The 16,383-nt window shown below is 36.8% G+C and overlaps 1 protein-coding gene across 2 annotated transcripts in view; it reads left to right on the top strand.

Moving 5' to 3' along the window:
* Positions 1-12,287, top strand: part of SI (sucrase-isomaltase) — a 111,205-nt gene extending 98,918 nt beyond the window's left edge. The window contains exons 46-48 of one of the 2 annotated variants that reach the window (XM_043875396.1): positions 8,055-8,104; positions 8,572-8,739; positions 11,651-12,287. In XM_043875396.1, the coding sequence (XP_043731331.1) occupies positions 8,055-8,104; positions 8,572-8,739; positions 11,651-11,719 (287 nt within the window). In that variant the 3' untranslated portion in view covers positions 11,720-12,287. The remainder of the gene's footprint in view (positions 1-8,054; positions 8,105-8,571; positions 8,740-11,650) is intronic. The other variant, XM_043875397.1, reaches the window with a different exon arrangement.
* Positions 12,288-16,383: the final 4,096 nt, after the last annotated feature.

Below are 16,383 nucleotides of genomic sequence, written 5' to 3'. Positions count from 1 at the left end.
GTGTTCTTGTTGGGCTCTTGAGTAATCAGGCATAGCCGATTACTTTTTGCTGGGCTGCTTTTAGTCCAGATCAGATCAGAAAATGATCCCTTTCTCAGATGTGCTCAGGGTTATTATAATTCCCATATTATATATTACTATAATTCCAATTAGGACCTAATGAGGGGACCGCAGTTTCTCCCACTGGGTATTTATCGCTTGACCTGTCAGGCCCCTAGCATAACTTCAGTCTTCCTTTAAGACCCCAGCATGCTCAGGATCAGTAAAATTTGACTAAATATGACCATGATGTCCTTCCACATCAAATCAAAGGGTAAGGTAATATGTTGGAATGTATCTGTATATTTGCCTGGGTCATCTGTGTAGCTTCCCAGGTCTTGTTTGGTCTGTCTTACTTCTAAGAGGAAGAAGGGCTTATGGACCCCAGTTGGTCCGAATTCTCCTCCAGTTTCAACTAAGGGACATACTCGAGTTGGCTTTTGTGGAGGGGGTGCTCCTGGATATGGGGGCACGTTTGAATACAAGGAAGGAGCACCAAGCAACTCAGGAGCCATGGGAGGTGAGCCTTCATGGGGCGGGGGGGGGGGGGGGGGGGGGGCGGCTTTCTTGTCTTGGTTGTCTGTGCCTAACACCATTTGCCTAGTAGGCTAACTTTTAGGGCATACAACAATCCCATATTTAAGACAGAGTTCCTTCACATCTCTTAGTCGGATGAAAATTTGGGCAGGGTATCTCTGTCCATTTCCCTTGTCTTTTGCAGAATAAGTCTAGCTGTGGGATCGTATTTAATTTAAACTTCCATCCTCAGTCAAGTGTTCCTTATCCCCCCAGAGGATACCATGGCCACGCAGTGGAACAAAAGAATTTTAAGCGACTTCTCCTTAAGGTTAGAGGATTGAACAGCTTCTGGTTACCAAGGATGCATCTCAAGGATGTCTGTCAGGAAGTGGACTGTTTTTTTCCCACCTGAAAGATAGTGATGACAGGGAGGAAAAAAAAAAAAAGTCTAGGCCTCCTTCTATTTTTATGGGTGAACTTCCTTAGTGGTGAATCTTTCTGAAACTTATCCTACCCAGTTCTGTTGCAACCTGAGAGCCAGGCTTCTCCAGTTTAGAGTGCAGGTCCCCAGGCAGGCTGAGACATGACAGCCTCCTGAAGATCAACTCCCCATGCAGGTCGAGACATGGGAACCTCCTGGAACCCCTGGACTGGCAGATCTCTGAGCAGATTGAGGAGTGACAACCTCCCAGGGACCAGATCCCTATGCAGGTTTAAGCAGATCAACCTCCTGGGACCCCAGGCTGGAGTTGGGTGTCTCCAAGATATCCAGCATGAATAGTGCTGCGTAGGATTAAGGGGTTCTAATCTTAACTCATTGCTGGTTTGTCCACCATGGATGGGAATAGATACCGTGATGTAAAGCAGCACAAGCCTGTGGCCTGAGACTGGGAACCTGGGGAAATAGCCATAAGCCTTATCCTGTTATTGCTCTGAGGGAAGGTAAGTCACTGATTTCTTCCTTTAGTCCTATAAGAACAGTTTAGGGTGTTTCTAATGGTAAACATTTCATTGTCATAGACCCACTTTAGGTCATAATAAGTAATGGCAAAGGATTGGGTTATCTGGTTCTGTTAGAGGCATTAAGGATATTTTAATCATAAGCGGGGTGGAGCAATGGTGCCTACAAAGGGGCAGGATTCTGGTTGTAGGAGTTAGTAAGTGGCTTAAGAACAAATTGGTAAGAGGAAACAGACCAGATGTTCCATAAAAGTGGAGTGGAGATTTGATCTGGGGGTACATTTGTAAATTTAGGAGAAGAGTGGTAAGGGTTTGGGCCCAGTCTGCAGGGCTAACTTCCAAGGTGGCAAACATTATCCCTGAAAGCTGAATTGCTCTTAAAGGGATGCCAACAGACAGACTTCTAGCAGGCATTGTGTGCCTGTCACCAGCCCTAACGAGCCCACTGAGAGATACTGTTGTTGCACATGTTGTAGGAAACACGGAAGATGAAGGCCAGAATATCTAGAGAGATTGGATATTATACAGTATTTCCCTCCCAAAGGCCAGCTAGTTTCTGGTTTTCCCTCTAGGAGATTGTAGAGGCAACATTGTGGGCCATTATGGGGCTCAGGAAAAGAGCATGAAACAGGAGTGAAGGGAGCGGGGTACAACCTTTGAAAGAATGACATAGCCCAAGGCCTAACATAAACTGATTACAGTCAAATGGGTCCAAGATGACACACAAGTCAAATTTAACTAAACCTTGCTTCTCAATCTGCAAGCTAAATGATACACCCTGAGGTATCAGGACTGTTCCAAGGCATTGTCAAAAGACTGAGGAGTGGGTGGTTCCCCAATTGTTGGAATGATCCTCCTACTCATTAGCATATGAAATCACCCAGCTCTGGAAAACTAACCACACCGTGTTCCATGGCCACAGCACTGGAACTTGCCCTCTGCGGAGGCCCACACCCTGTGAAGTGTACTCTTCTCTAAATCCAAGCAAATCCACCTCTTACCTATCGCTGTGTCTCTCACTGACTTTTTTTTTTGCAATGAGACATCAAGAGTCTCAACTCATTAGGTCCTAAGACCAGGCACTGTGCATTTTGGCTAGGCTCAAATCCCAGTCATATGCGATTGACTGACTTAGCATAGCACAGAGTCGCTGCCATGTAGATTTGAGTCCCAATCTTAGGTAATCAGTTTCAAGTACAAACTTTAGAAATAGATGATGACCTGCCCAGTACTTTGTAAACAGTTGCATAGATGGAGAGTGGAGCTGAAGGACAAGAGGAAAAAACAGTGGGAAAATCGTGCCGAGGAATCCCCTTCATAACCTACTGTAAAATTTGCTAAATACTTGACCTGTGCTCACAGTTTTAATTGTATTGATCCTAGGCACAAAGCAGGTTAAGGACAGAAGAACCCCCACTTGCTTGGGCAACAGCTACTAAGTAGCCCTGCCAGAGTCCCTCAGTTGCACAAACTGCTGCTCGCTTGTTTGCAAGGGGTTCAAAGAAACATTTCTCGAAGAAATGAGAGATTGTAAAGGAATTAAGTGTGGTGACCCAAGGACAAAAGAGCAGATAAAACCAAGGAGGATCTTGGAATGCAGGAATGGAAAAACCAGACCCTTATCATCCTTCCCTCCCCCATGTTGTAACTATTAACAGATTTCAGGTCCTCCTGAGCAGTATAACCTGTTTCCCCTCCTACCCCATAGGGAGAAGATATTTGCCTTGCTCTTCCCCACCCCCCACCCAGTATATGTGCCTCATCCAATCAGCAAATGACCCACAAGACCCCTATCTGACTCCTTGTGCCCTGGGTATAAAAGTGGTCTAAGGACCCCTGTTCAACATTGATTCTCCCTTGAGCTGGCCAACTGTGCTAACAGTATCTCCCACTCTAATAAGCTTTATTCTCCTCTCATTCTGCCTCACGTCTGGTAATTTTTTTCTGACCCACACCCAGACCACAACATTAAGATTTTGTTAGCCATGTGTCCTTCCAGCCATAAGATCGAGGACCTCCTACTTTAATCCCTTAACAGGGTCTTTCAAAATCTGAGACTGAGCCACGTGAGCTTTCTGCCAAGTTTGTTTTTGCTGTCCTGGTTTCCTGCACACTGGGCTTCCTGTCAGTTCCACTGTGCTGGGTTTTCTTTGCATTCAACTTCCACCATGGGAAGTTGGGCTTCTGCTGTGCTTGGTCTCTGCCTCGCAGGGGCCAGACCGAGGTTGTTTCAGCCAGGTTAAATCTGAGAAACAGCAGATGTCAGGGGAGTGTGCAATTTCCTTGGTTCTGTCTCACCGCAGCAAAAATTTGAAGCAACGATGGACCAGTGTTAGAGCTCAGTATTACAGCTCAGTTACAGCTCAGTTTTATTTGGCAAGCAATGGAAAATACATCCTCAAAGTGTGAGGGCAGACATGAGGGCAGGCCCACCCAAAATAAGCAAAGAGAAAAGAAGAGAAGCCAGAGGCTCAATTTTGGCTCCTCTTTTTATACACTTTTTCTCCTCCCCTTGAGCCTGCCCTATGCAAATTGGCCTAGCCAGGAGGGCTGTTTGCTTCACCTGAGGTTCTCACTCCGGTCCTCAGACCTTCCTTTGACCTATTTTCATGGACTTTTTCCTTTCTTTGTCTTTTAGCCATTGCTATTTTAGACTCCTTTTTCCTACTCTTAACTACTGAACAGGAGATTAAATATAACTTATAACATCCATACTATCTCACATTATTTTTTCGTTACCTATTATTGTGCTTTGGAAGTTGATTAAAAAAAAAGCCAATAATGTTATTGAGAGCTAAAATAGTTTAATAAATAGTTGAATCAACTTAAAAATAGACTTACAAGTATTTAAAGATGTTCTTCTTATCCTAAATATATGTAATCCCTATGAACAACGTCTAGATAACAAAGAGATTTGTGTAGACAGGGATGGTATATTGATTATCTTTGTATTCCCAGAAGTTAGCCAGTTCTGTTTGCATAATAGACATTCAGTATGTGTGAGGTCAGCTGAGTTGAAAAGCCACATGTGCACATATTGATGCACAACAGATGCCTTTAAAACATGAGATAGTTCAGAAACAAATTTAAACTTAGTCTGTGTGCTTTATGGCTATAGATTTTGTGTTTTTCTTTTCTTTCTTTCTTTTTTTTTTTTAATGTTCTACAGTTTTTCACATGAAAAATTTGAGCATTTAAATTTAAATCTTTATTCCATGGCTATTCCTCAAAATCAGACTGAACTGCTAAACTTTTAGCAGTGTGTGCTCTGCTTCCTGAGTAGTTTGTAAAGAATGGATATTCTAAGGCCATCCAAATTCCATTAAGTTAAGGAGAGGCCCAGAAATCTGCCGTTGAGTCAAATGCCCCCAGGTTATTATTTCACTGTTAAATAAACACTGTTAGAGGATTAGCAGTGTCAGCTCCCTTAGATGGGGATCTGAGCATTCTCTTGACATGTATCTTAGTCATAGCAACTAACATGTGTGTGGAGCTGTAGGACAGTTTACTACAATTTAAATACATTATCCATAGATGAGAGATTTTTCATTAATAGCAAAGACATCTTTCTTTCATCTTTTCAGGTTAATCATAGTTAATATTCTACAACTATAAGAAACAGGAATCTGTTTATAAGTAATCCATATCAGAAAGTGATATAAGAATCATATGGTAATAAGCAAGCCTCAAAATAAATAAATAAATAAATAAATAAGCTCTTCCTAGTATTTTGTAACTTAGAAGGTGAGTAGCTCAACTGGTATTAGTTAAATAAAATCCTATGTTTTCAGAGCCCTGAACTTCATTAACACATTAACTGAGGTTCTACAAAGTTTACAGCCTTTTTTCTTCACTAAGAGGCACTGTGAATTTGCCTACAATTCTCCTGGGGTGTAAAGTTTAGTTATGCATAATATGCAGGCTTGTCTTGGGATATTTGAATCTCACTCTCTAGCAAATTTAGTTAATTCATTTTAACAGTAAGGGAGACAAGGCTTCTCTTAGCTTTTTTTTTATACAGCTCTTTCTATCAAACTAAGATATAGATGAAAGAACTTGATAAAACCTTTACTCTGTTTAAGTTTCATGGCAGATTTTTCTTTTGTTTTATCACTGGGAAGTGAGCAGAATTCATATATTTCTCTATGTTCTCTTTATGCAAACATACAAAGTTGTTCTGACCCATTATATCTACTATCTTGGTTATATGTCACAGTCTCAGTATATTTGCTATAATTAACTATAAAGGTTTCAGCAAATCCTCTGAAATTTCTTAAGTGAACAGCAACAACAATACATAGCAAATTCTTGGAATCTTCGGATCCGAATGCTTGGATCAGAGTCTCCGAAGAAGTTTTCTCTTATAGCAGGCTTGCCAGCCTATCCAATAAAATAGATATCTAAATCATTTTTTCTTCTAAGTACATTTAAATTTTAAGGAATACTACTGAAACTGTAAAAATGTGTTTTGGGAGGCTCCAAGCAACTCCAGTTCTTTATGTTTCAGAGCAGAAAGTATTAAGCAAGAGGATCATTGATAAGATGCAAGAATAAGACTCTTGTGAGGTGTATAAGCAGGTGGGCACGACGGTGTTGCACTGAGAACTTAGTGGGCTACTGTCTTATAATCAAAGGAGAGGTGGGGAGGAAGAAAAGACCACGTTTTTCCTCATTCTTGTGTAGACATCAAGCTCCCAACATCAGCTCCTCCTCCACGTCAGGCAAGGGAGGGAGTTTTCTTGTCCCTGCATGGTCAAATGAGAACTGTCATGGCACAATGGAAATGAGTAAAAAAGGGGTAACATACTAAAATATAATAAATTATCTCAGGTTTCAGTATAACATCATCTTTTCCTTATATTTTTGTTTTTAGTGTGTGCAGAAAAGCTTGTCCTGGGAATCATTAACTTACTGATCTTACTGAGATTTTACTCCACTACTGTTTTATTGTTTCGGGCCATGTCTCATGCTTACATTGTATGGTTTTGTTGCTAAGCAAGCCTGCTTGATTTTGTAGTTAAGCAAAATCACTATTTTCCTGAGTGATCATTAGCTTACAGGATTTTTTTTTTTTTTTTTTTTAACTTAAAATTCCCTAGTGGAATTAACTATTTAATCATCTATTTGGTCCTTTTCCTCTGTCCCAATCACTTCTATTTGTAGACATGTATTTTTCTCAAAGAACAAGCAAAAAAAGATAAAGCAAAATAAATTTATTTTGAAATGTGGGTATATTAAGTAAATTTTGACTGTTCTAGTTAATAAGGTTGTAGTTTAGTAAAATAATTTGTCCTACTCATCTTAGTGAAACAGACATATGTCTACCCTGAAGTAAGATCATATGTGGTATCTCTCTTATTCATTAAAAACAAAAAAAAAACTGCTCATATGCTCTTAATAGCTGTCACTTTTGCTTTCTTTTATCTCATAGATCTGTACTTAAAAATTGCTCTTGAAAACTTGTTATACTTATGTATTTTAAAATTAGTCTAAATTTTTTGCCTCAAAATGTGTTATTTTATAGTCATATATGAATTAATCTGTTTATAGAGAAAAAAGTTTACAGAGAATATAAGTTAATTTTAGTATAAACAAAATTATTCTCAAATTAAGCATTTTATTTTTCAGAGAATTAATGAATACAAAGCTGGCATGTGTAATGGAAGAGGGAATTAAAATTTGTTACTTTTTTCAACATTATCCTAATACTTGTTTTCATCATGCCTTTTACTCTACTTTTGCCTTTCTGTCTTACACGTTTGTTTGGTTTTATGTATGAACACAATCATAGCAATCAGAGAAAACTGGACATAAGTTCAGACTTGATATTAATTAGTTGTTTCACTTTGAGCTATCTATTTAACTTCTCTGGGACTCATTTCTCTCTTCTATACAGTAGGAAAAATAATAATACATCTCTTACAGCATTGTGATAAAGTACTTAGAATTTGACAGATACTAAATAAATTTTAGCTCTAAGATTACGTTTTCAATTGATTTTCAATATGGCAAGACTATACCTAATTCAAAGTGATGAATATAAAGCCTATGTTTTATCCGTTTGATTTTAGTTGTCCTGTTAATAATCTCTGACAATGAAAACTTTTCTCAAATGACACTAGAATAAGTTGCCATCATATTCTTTTTCCTTTATATTGTTATTCTCAGCCATCAAGATGGCCGGGAAGTGTCGATGATTATCACACCTAATTCTGTTTATTCTTATACTTCTTGCACCCTCCTAGAGAAGTGTTTAGACCTGTGTCTCCTCTAGAGTTACTCTCCCCCACACAAACACGCACACATCAGTCTACCCGTCCATGTAGGACTCTGTCTACATGGATACATGACATATTCTTTATATTTCAGTGCTCCTCAGACTGTGTTTGAATAAGATACATAAACTTAGACAGAATTAAATATACATTGATGGTATTTGGTATCCTTTGTACTGTGAAAGAAAAGCAAAATATGCTAGTATTTACTATAGATTATTTTTTGGAAATATAAATACATTACTCTTTTTTTCCCTATAGACACTTATGAAAGAGACCTATATTCCTTGGTACAATTTAATTTAAAGAAGGTATGTATTCATTACAGATCATTTATATGCAATTGTGTTAAATAATATTTGAAGTTTTATGCCATGTTTTGTATTTACATACTATATATGTTATATAATATACCTCTTTTCAAATATATGAATACACAATCTGTATACTATGAAATATTGATACATTTTGGTTAACAGATATATGTTTTTTAAATATTTAATGGGGCTTCCCTGGTGGCTCAGTGGTGAAGAATCCACTTGCCAATGCAGGAGACATGGTTCAATCCCTGGGTTGGGAAGATCCCTTGGAGGAGGGCATGGCAACCCACTCCAGTATTATTGCCTGGGAAATCACATGGACAGAGGAGCCTGGCAGGCTACAGTCCGTAAGGTCGCAGAGTCAGACATGACTTACCAACTAAACAACACCAACAAAAGATTTAATTGCTTTTACTAGATGAAGTGTTCAAATGATTTCTTTTTCTTTGTCTTCATAGACCATCTTGACAAGCACTATACTGAGAAATGGTTACATAAACAGAAATGAAATGAGGCTTGGATATATCCACATATGGGGGAAAGAAAAGATGCGTGTTAGTGAGGTTACTCTCATACATAACGGAAATAAAGAGTCTGTTAATTTTACTGAAGACCCAAACCTGGAGGTAATTGACAGAAGAAAATGTTTCTTTTGAAATGGAACTATTCAAAATATCTATGTGAACCTCTTACATTTCTTATACCTAAATATATATATACATGTATATAACTATTACTGTCTTTATTTATTTATTTTCATTAAACTTTCATACCTATTTCTATATTATCATCCTTGGTAACTTGTCATATAAATCAACCTAATGGAATCTATTTTATAATTGTTCTGACATAATCAAAGCAAAATTAACATTAAATCTCTAAATTATTTTCATCCCTTTATGGTAAAGTACCTCAAAACCTGATACTTATTCTAAAACAAAATGCTCACATTTGAACATTTAATATGTCTTGGATAAAATATACTTGAAAGCTCTTTCAAAATGAATAGAATTATCTATTAGCATCTACAAATAATATGACATATAGCACAAGGATATGATTCAAACATTAAATAAGGAGTCAGGATTCTTATGTTAAACTCCCTTTGCTGCTAGTAATGAACTTTTTACTTTGAGTAAATAATTCCAGTGCTTCTTTTTCTTTCTTATTAAATAAGAATATGCAAGTAAACAATCTCTTAAACTGTTTCTCATCCTAAATTCTACAAAAATAGATTTCAAAGAACATATATTTAAGAATCCATGAATTGTTTTGTTTGATCCAAGTTCAAGGCTACACCTATACTGCTAAAACTTTGAGTGTGTGTACACATACCTGTTTTGTGTTTAAAGCTGAATGAAAACAATGGGCTTTTAAATCAACTGACCACTTTACTAAACATAATTTACAAAACAGCTAGCTGTTTGGCTGACTACAACTGAAAAAGAAAATACTTGTGTCATGGACACATTTTTAAGTTTGCATAAATTTTACAAGATGAGAAAATTGAACAGCACCTGAAAAGTCATTTCATCCTGTTGAAATTTAACATCTATCCTATTATTACTGCTATCCTATAGGCAATCAGAATTTCCCTTTTCATATATAACTAAGTCTTAATGACTACTTTGACATTAAATTTCTTTAAACTCTATCGAGTTTGAGAAATTAGAGTTCTATGTATTTTGTGTCCACCCATGGTAAAATAAAAGTTGATAACTTAGCACCTCACCCCCATTTTTTATTCTTAAAATTTTACTGGTTTATAAAATTCTAAAGTATGGGAATCAGTGATTTAGCCCAGTGAGATTAAAGAATGATGGTTTCCCTTATTTATTTTCTTATTCTTTATTTACTACTTCTATGGTGAAAAATAAATCTCACAACTTTTATTGTAAAACTAAATACAGTCAGTTAAGCAATGTCAAATAAGATATTTTAACATATCAAGTATTATTTCAAGTTAATTTTGACCAAATACTTGACATTAAAAAAATCACTATTTATAAAGAAAAGTTCATTCCACTGCTTTCAAACATTCACAAAGAATTTTAAATACTAAGAATAATTTTTAATATTTTATAATCTCAATGATTCTAAAAGAAGATGTTAATTTTATTAAAAAATGGAGCAATCCCTTCTAAGTGCATTTAAATAAAACAAATATTTATAAACACCTGTTTTCTAAGGTTTCATAGATATTTGGGAAAAGGAAGGAGTGATCACTTTCTTTCTCTATCTTGGTGACCCTTGCCCATGGGTGTGGGAATTACATACAAAAGATGATTTAATTGCTGTATCAGTGCAATTTTAAAAATATTTACCTAGCAACAATTACGCCTAGTTGCCATCTGTGCAGTTATTAAGAGCTATGAGATGCATGGGTTGTTCTTCACATTTGATATAAAAGAATTTTGTTAGGTTTTGGTATAAGATGGATCAGTTTCAAATCTGGCTGTTAGATACTAAGAACATTATTTACTTTTTACGTTTTATACTCTTCTACTATAAAGTGTGGGAAATTCTAAGGTGCTTTAATAAAGAATAAATTGTATTATGTCCCTACATGCATTCTTGGTATTTGGTTAGCATTAAAGGAGTGCTCGGGACTTCCCTGTTGGCTGAGATGGTGAAAGCGTCTGCCTACAATGCGGGAGACCCGGGTTCAATCCCTGGGTCAGGAAGATCCCCTAGAGAAGGAAATGGTAACCCACTCCAGTATTCTTGTCTGGAAAAATCCCATGGACGGAGGAGCCTGGTAGACTACAGTCCATGGGGTTGCAAATTGGACATGTGCAAATCGGACACAACTGAGCGACTTCACTTCAAAGAAGTGCTCATTTTCTTCTTCTTCTCTTGCATATTTGATGATTGCATCCAACTCTCTGAGCTAAAGGCACTGAGAGTCATGTGAGTGTATCAGAGCAATGGAAAAGTCTAGTGAGTTCATTGTATTACAGATGATTATTTAAGTACAGCTGCTTCATTAGTCACCCCCCTACTTAGTCCCTATATGGTCTGATAGAGATTCTCTCCAGTGAAAGAAAGTAACATACATGTAATGAAATCATTGGCAATAAATTCAGCATAAAGCCCTTTGAGACTGATGTAAAAGAAAGCATATTACTAAAATCTAAATTCTGTGTGTAGATGACTGGATAATATTTGAGGGCAGAAAGCATAGAGGTATATGTAGTGCAATTATAATTGAGTATTTCAGAGTCATAGAGAAAGAGAAAAGTAGTAGAAATAAGAATAACTGGTAAATAGTCTCAGTTTTTTCTGATTGTGTTTTGACAGCTATTCTCCCTCTTTGAGACTTATTTTCATCATCTGTATAATGGGTGGGTTGGCAGGAAGTACTAATGAAATGGTTGCAAACTCTCTGAAGTAAAAATTCATCAAAATGGGAAAGAAAAACAAGCTATAATGTGTTTACTTATAGAGCATTTATTTATGGAGTTAGTTTTTGTTGAAAAAAAAACCACAGTTCTGATTAAACAATTAATTACTGTCTTTGTTTTTTTCTTTTTTAAGATATTAAATATTGATCTAACAGGGAATAATGTTACTCTAGATGAACCAATAGAAGTCAACTGGTCATGAAGATCACCATCAGTCCCAGTCGTCAAAGAGAAATTAACATCTGGATTTGTTTCACCACAATACTTATAATTTACCCTCTTCACTTGTTTCTTATATTGTGTAAAGTATGATTTTAAAAACATCTATCTAAAGTTATTGCAGAGTGTTCATCAATGTTAATACTAATTTTATAATATTAATACGGCCTAGTTTCAGTTTTTAAATATATTTAGTAGAATTTAATGGTTCTAGTTGCTTTTACTAAGTATCAACTGAAACTGTAACCTAATTACTAAATACATATGTCTGTAGCTAGGATATAGTTAAAACAGGTGATTTTTGAATTAAGCAAAAATTTTGTAATTTTATATGACATTTTCTTCAATGTTTACTAGATATAAGTTACATACCACCAATTGTCATCAGATTTAATTATTTCTTACTTCGTACATTTAATTAGAAAACAAAAAATAAAATGTATATAAATATAATTAATGTACATTTTTCTTTACTTTCCAAAAGGAAAGGAAATTGTCTTAGTTTGGGTTTCTATAAGAATTTACCATAGATTGTGTGGCTTAAAGAATAAAAATGTATTTATCACAGTTCTGGGAAGTTTGAGATCAAGGCACCAGCAGATTTGGTGTCTGGTGAGGGCCCTCTTTCTTCTTTGCAGACAGCCAGTTTCTTCTTGTGTCCCCACATAGCAGAAAGCAAAGAGAAAGGATCTGAGCTCGCTGACATCTCTTCTTGTAGGACATTATTTCCATTAATGAGGGCTCCACTCACATGACTGTATACGTCCCAAAGGCGCAATCTCCAGATACCAACTTGTCAGAAATTAGGGATTCAGCATATGAATTTGGGGGAGGGGGACACAAGCTTCAGGCCATAGCAGAAATCCAGATTTCTTCCTCTAGCTTTCCTTTATGGATAGGAGATAAAAACATTACTATCTATTTATCTAATTAGCTGAATAAATTACCTTAGCTCATTCATTCTGGTTGAATGATTCTCTAAGTCATGATTTAAAATAATATTCATTAGTATTGGAAATGACCCTGATGCTGGGAGGGATTGGGGGCAGGAGGAGAAGGGGACAACAGAGGATGAGATGGCTGGATGGCATCACCGACTCGATGGACATGAGTTTGAGTGAACTCCAGGAGTTGGTGATGGACAGGGAGGCCTGGCATGCTGCGATTCATGGGGTCTCAAAGAGTTGGACATGACTGAGTGACTGAACTGAACTGAACTGGTATTTTTTAACACTTAGGTTTCTTTGAATCTACTTAACCAACTAATATCTGGAACAATATAATTTTTCCTAATTAAAAAATTTTGAATGTTGTTATAATTGAAATATTAAAATAATTTATAACTCAGAATCGTTCAGTCACACGTTCAGTTTTGTCTAACTCTTTGCAACCCCATGGACGGTAGCCCACCAGGCTCCTCTGTCCATGGAATTTTTCAGGCAATACTGGAGTGGGTTGCCATTTCCTACTCCAGGAGATCTTCCCGACCCAGGGATTGAATTCACATCTCTTGTGTCTCCTGATTTGGCAGGTGGATTCTTTACCACTGAGCCACCAAGGAAGCCCCCTTGTTACATTTGATGTTAGCCAAAAGACTCAGAATACAAGGATGCCATAATGATAATGATGGCTACAATCCAAAACACAAGAAATATGTGTTGGAGAGGATGTTGATAAAAGGAAACTTTGATAGACTGTTGGTTAGTGGGTGATAAATTAGAAAGAAGTACATACATATGATTTTGAATAAATGTAAAGAAAGTGGCTTTTTTATCACATAGATTTGAGAAAGTAATTCTAGATGAGAAGAAATACACAATTAAGGGAGGAGCAAGCTAACTGGTACCAAGATCTCTGCAGAGAACAAAATATACTTATATACTTAGTCTAACCAAAGTTAATATTTTTATTAAGTTACATCAAAGGTGTGAGAGCAACTGCACATTACATACTGAGGACTCTCCCTGGGAGATCTTCTGGTTCAACTACGTAGGAAATGTTGAGACATCTTTTGAGCAGTTGAAAGATTGCAGAGGAGATTGTGGTGTTTTTATCTTTTGTCACTGCAAATTTTATGAATACAAGTTTCAAAATTGATACAGTTTGCATAACATCAGGGGAAATGAAACATTATATTACTACCCTATATATGCTTTACTTTTCCAGATAACAACTCTTAGACTCCAGAGCTTGCATGTAGTCACAAACTAATCAAAAAACAAATCTCACAGTCTCTCTTGAGAGCATGTATTATATCTTATGGTTCAGTTCAATTCAGTTCAGTCGCTCAGTCGTGTCCGACTCTTTGCGACCCCATGAATCGCAGCACGCCAGGCCTCCCTGCCCATCACAAACTCCTGGAGTTTACTCAAACTCATGCCCATCGAGTCGGTGATGCCATCCAGCCATCTCATCCTCTGTCATCCCCTTCTCCTCCTGCCCCCAGTCCCTCCCAGCATCAGGGTCTTTTCCAATGAGTCAACTCTTTGCATGAGGTGGCCAAAGTATTGGAGTTTCAGCTTCAGCATCAGTCCTTCCAATGAACACCCTGAGTACTATAGGTTGCAGTTGTCCAAAAGAAATCTTCTTCTCTTCTCAAAATTTAAATATTTCTCTTCTTATAATTTCTTTAAATGAAATTGTTGGAGAAATTATTTGAAGTTTATTCTTTCATAAAATTCATTTTCTTCTGCTTCTTGTCTATTTGTATAGCTCCTTGTTATATTTTTAGGTATTTCAGTAATTCTGGAAATTATCTGAATAGTTGGATGTAAGTTTATTTCCTTTCAAACTTGACATATCATATAGGACTTGAAATTATCAGCCATTTGATCAAATAATTATTTCCTTAATTACCCGGGTCTTCCATATTTTGTTCCTGATGTATGTTACTGCCATATCTGACTAAGCTTTTTCTCTTATAATATATGTAATTCATTTCTTAATGTCCTTTTAGTAAACATTTTAAAGATGTTTGATATAATTTTATGTTTACTATGGATATGAAAATTGCTTCACTTTTTGTATGAATACTAATTATATGTAGTGACCACATGTCATTTTATTTTAAAATGAGATTACAATGAAATGGGTTAATTGGAAAAAAAAAATCTATTACTTTATTTTAGTCCTTTCATCACTGTGGACTTTATAACATCATCAACTAATATTTCATTTCTCAGCACTGAGTTTGGGAAAAAATTACAGCTCATGTAGGTGACATCCTTACTTGAAACATCTGATATATTATGATATAATATTCAAAGAAGTCACAGTGTATGAATTGAGAAAAATAATTATCTAGAAGTACAGTAAGATTAAATAGCATTGAATCAAAACATGTACTCTTAAATTTCATCTGATGTGATAGTTGAAATGTGAAAGCTACTATCAATATACAGATGTTATGGTAAGATAAATTTTAAGAAATTGGAAGTAAGATGTCTCTCAAATCAACATGCAATGGTTCAGAGCAGAAATATGTAAATTAACTTTAGAGGCATTCCATATCCCTCAAAGGCTTGCTACATCCTTTTCCCTTCATAGGTATTTACTCTACCTCCTACTCATTCTCTTGGCCATTTCAGATTCGCAGTCAGCAAATGACCAGATCCTTCCACTACTCAGAATATTCCCTCTGCACATTTTGTTATCCTTAGTGGAAGCTTGACTGATCCCCCATGGCCCTGCTTCTCTGTTGCTTTATTGCTTCAACCTTCAGCAATCTGAACCTCCGGGACAGATCTCCATGCGGGCTTCACACCTGTGTATGCAACTCTTTTCAGTAGTTCTTCGGACATCTCACAAGCCCAGCAAATGTGAACTTTTCATATCTGAATTCACAATCTTCCCCAACTTCTCAACTCCACTTTAACTGCCAAACTAGCTCTTCATCCACTCCTTTTCACTTCAGAAAATGGCCCCACCATTCACCCAGTATCTCATGCCAAAATTAGGAGGTCATTTTTGACAGTGATTTCTTCTTTATACCCCAGAACTAATATGTCCCCAAATTTTGTGGACTCTAGGTCCTAAATTTTTCTTTCAACTCTTTATCTCTCTAGCTCCTCTAATAGTACAAGTCATTTTTATGGCTCATCTGGAATACCATAATAGCCCATTAATTGCTCTATCTTCCTCAGTTTCCTCAATTCTTGCCCTCCCCGGCCATTCTCTTTACAAAAGCCAACATGTTTAATAAAACAAATAAAATTACATTGCCATCATGCTTGCTCATCAATGGCTTCCCTTTTCTCTTAGGGTGGAAATAAAGCCTTCACCATGAGCCTTCCTGATATGGTATAGTTCTGGTTCTCCATACTCACCTGGTGTACACTATCCTTCACTTTCCCTGCTTCAATTATACTCATCTTCTTTGTGTTCCTAGAAATGCTATGCTTCTTCCAACTTCAGACATTTGAACATACTCTTCTTTATGGACACTCCCCTCCCCGCCTCATGGGGCATGGCATGCAATATCTCCATGGGGTAAGAAATGACAACCCACTCGAGTATTCATAACACTAAAAATTCCATGCGCAGAAAAGGCTGGCAGGCTACAGTCTATGGGGACACAAAGAGTCAGACACAACTGAGGTACAACACGGGTGAGCATGCGTATTTCAGCTCCCTGTCCAGGGAACAAAC

This window comes from Cervus elaphus, chromosome 19, assembly GCF_910594005.1.
Source record: "Cervus elaphus chromosome 19, mCerEla1.1, whole genome shotgun sequence".
In the NCBI taxonomy this organism is placed as follows: Eukaryota; Metazoa; Chordata; class Mammalia; order Artiodactyla; family Cervidae; genus Cervus; species Cervus elaphus.
The sequence above is the reverse complement of the archived record's forward strand: the minus strand, read 5'-3'. Positions and strand labels throughout refer to the sequence as shown.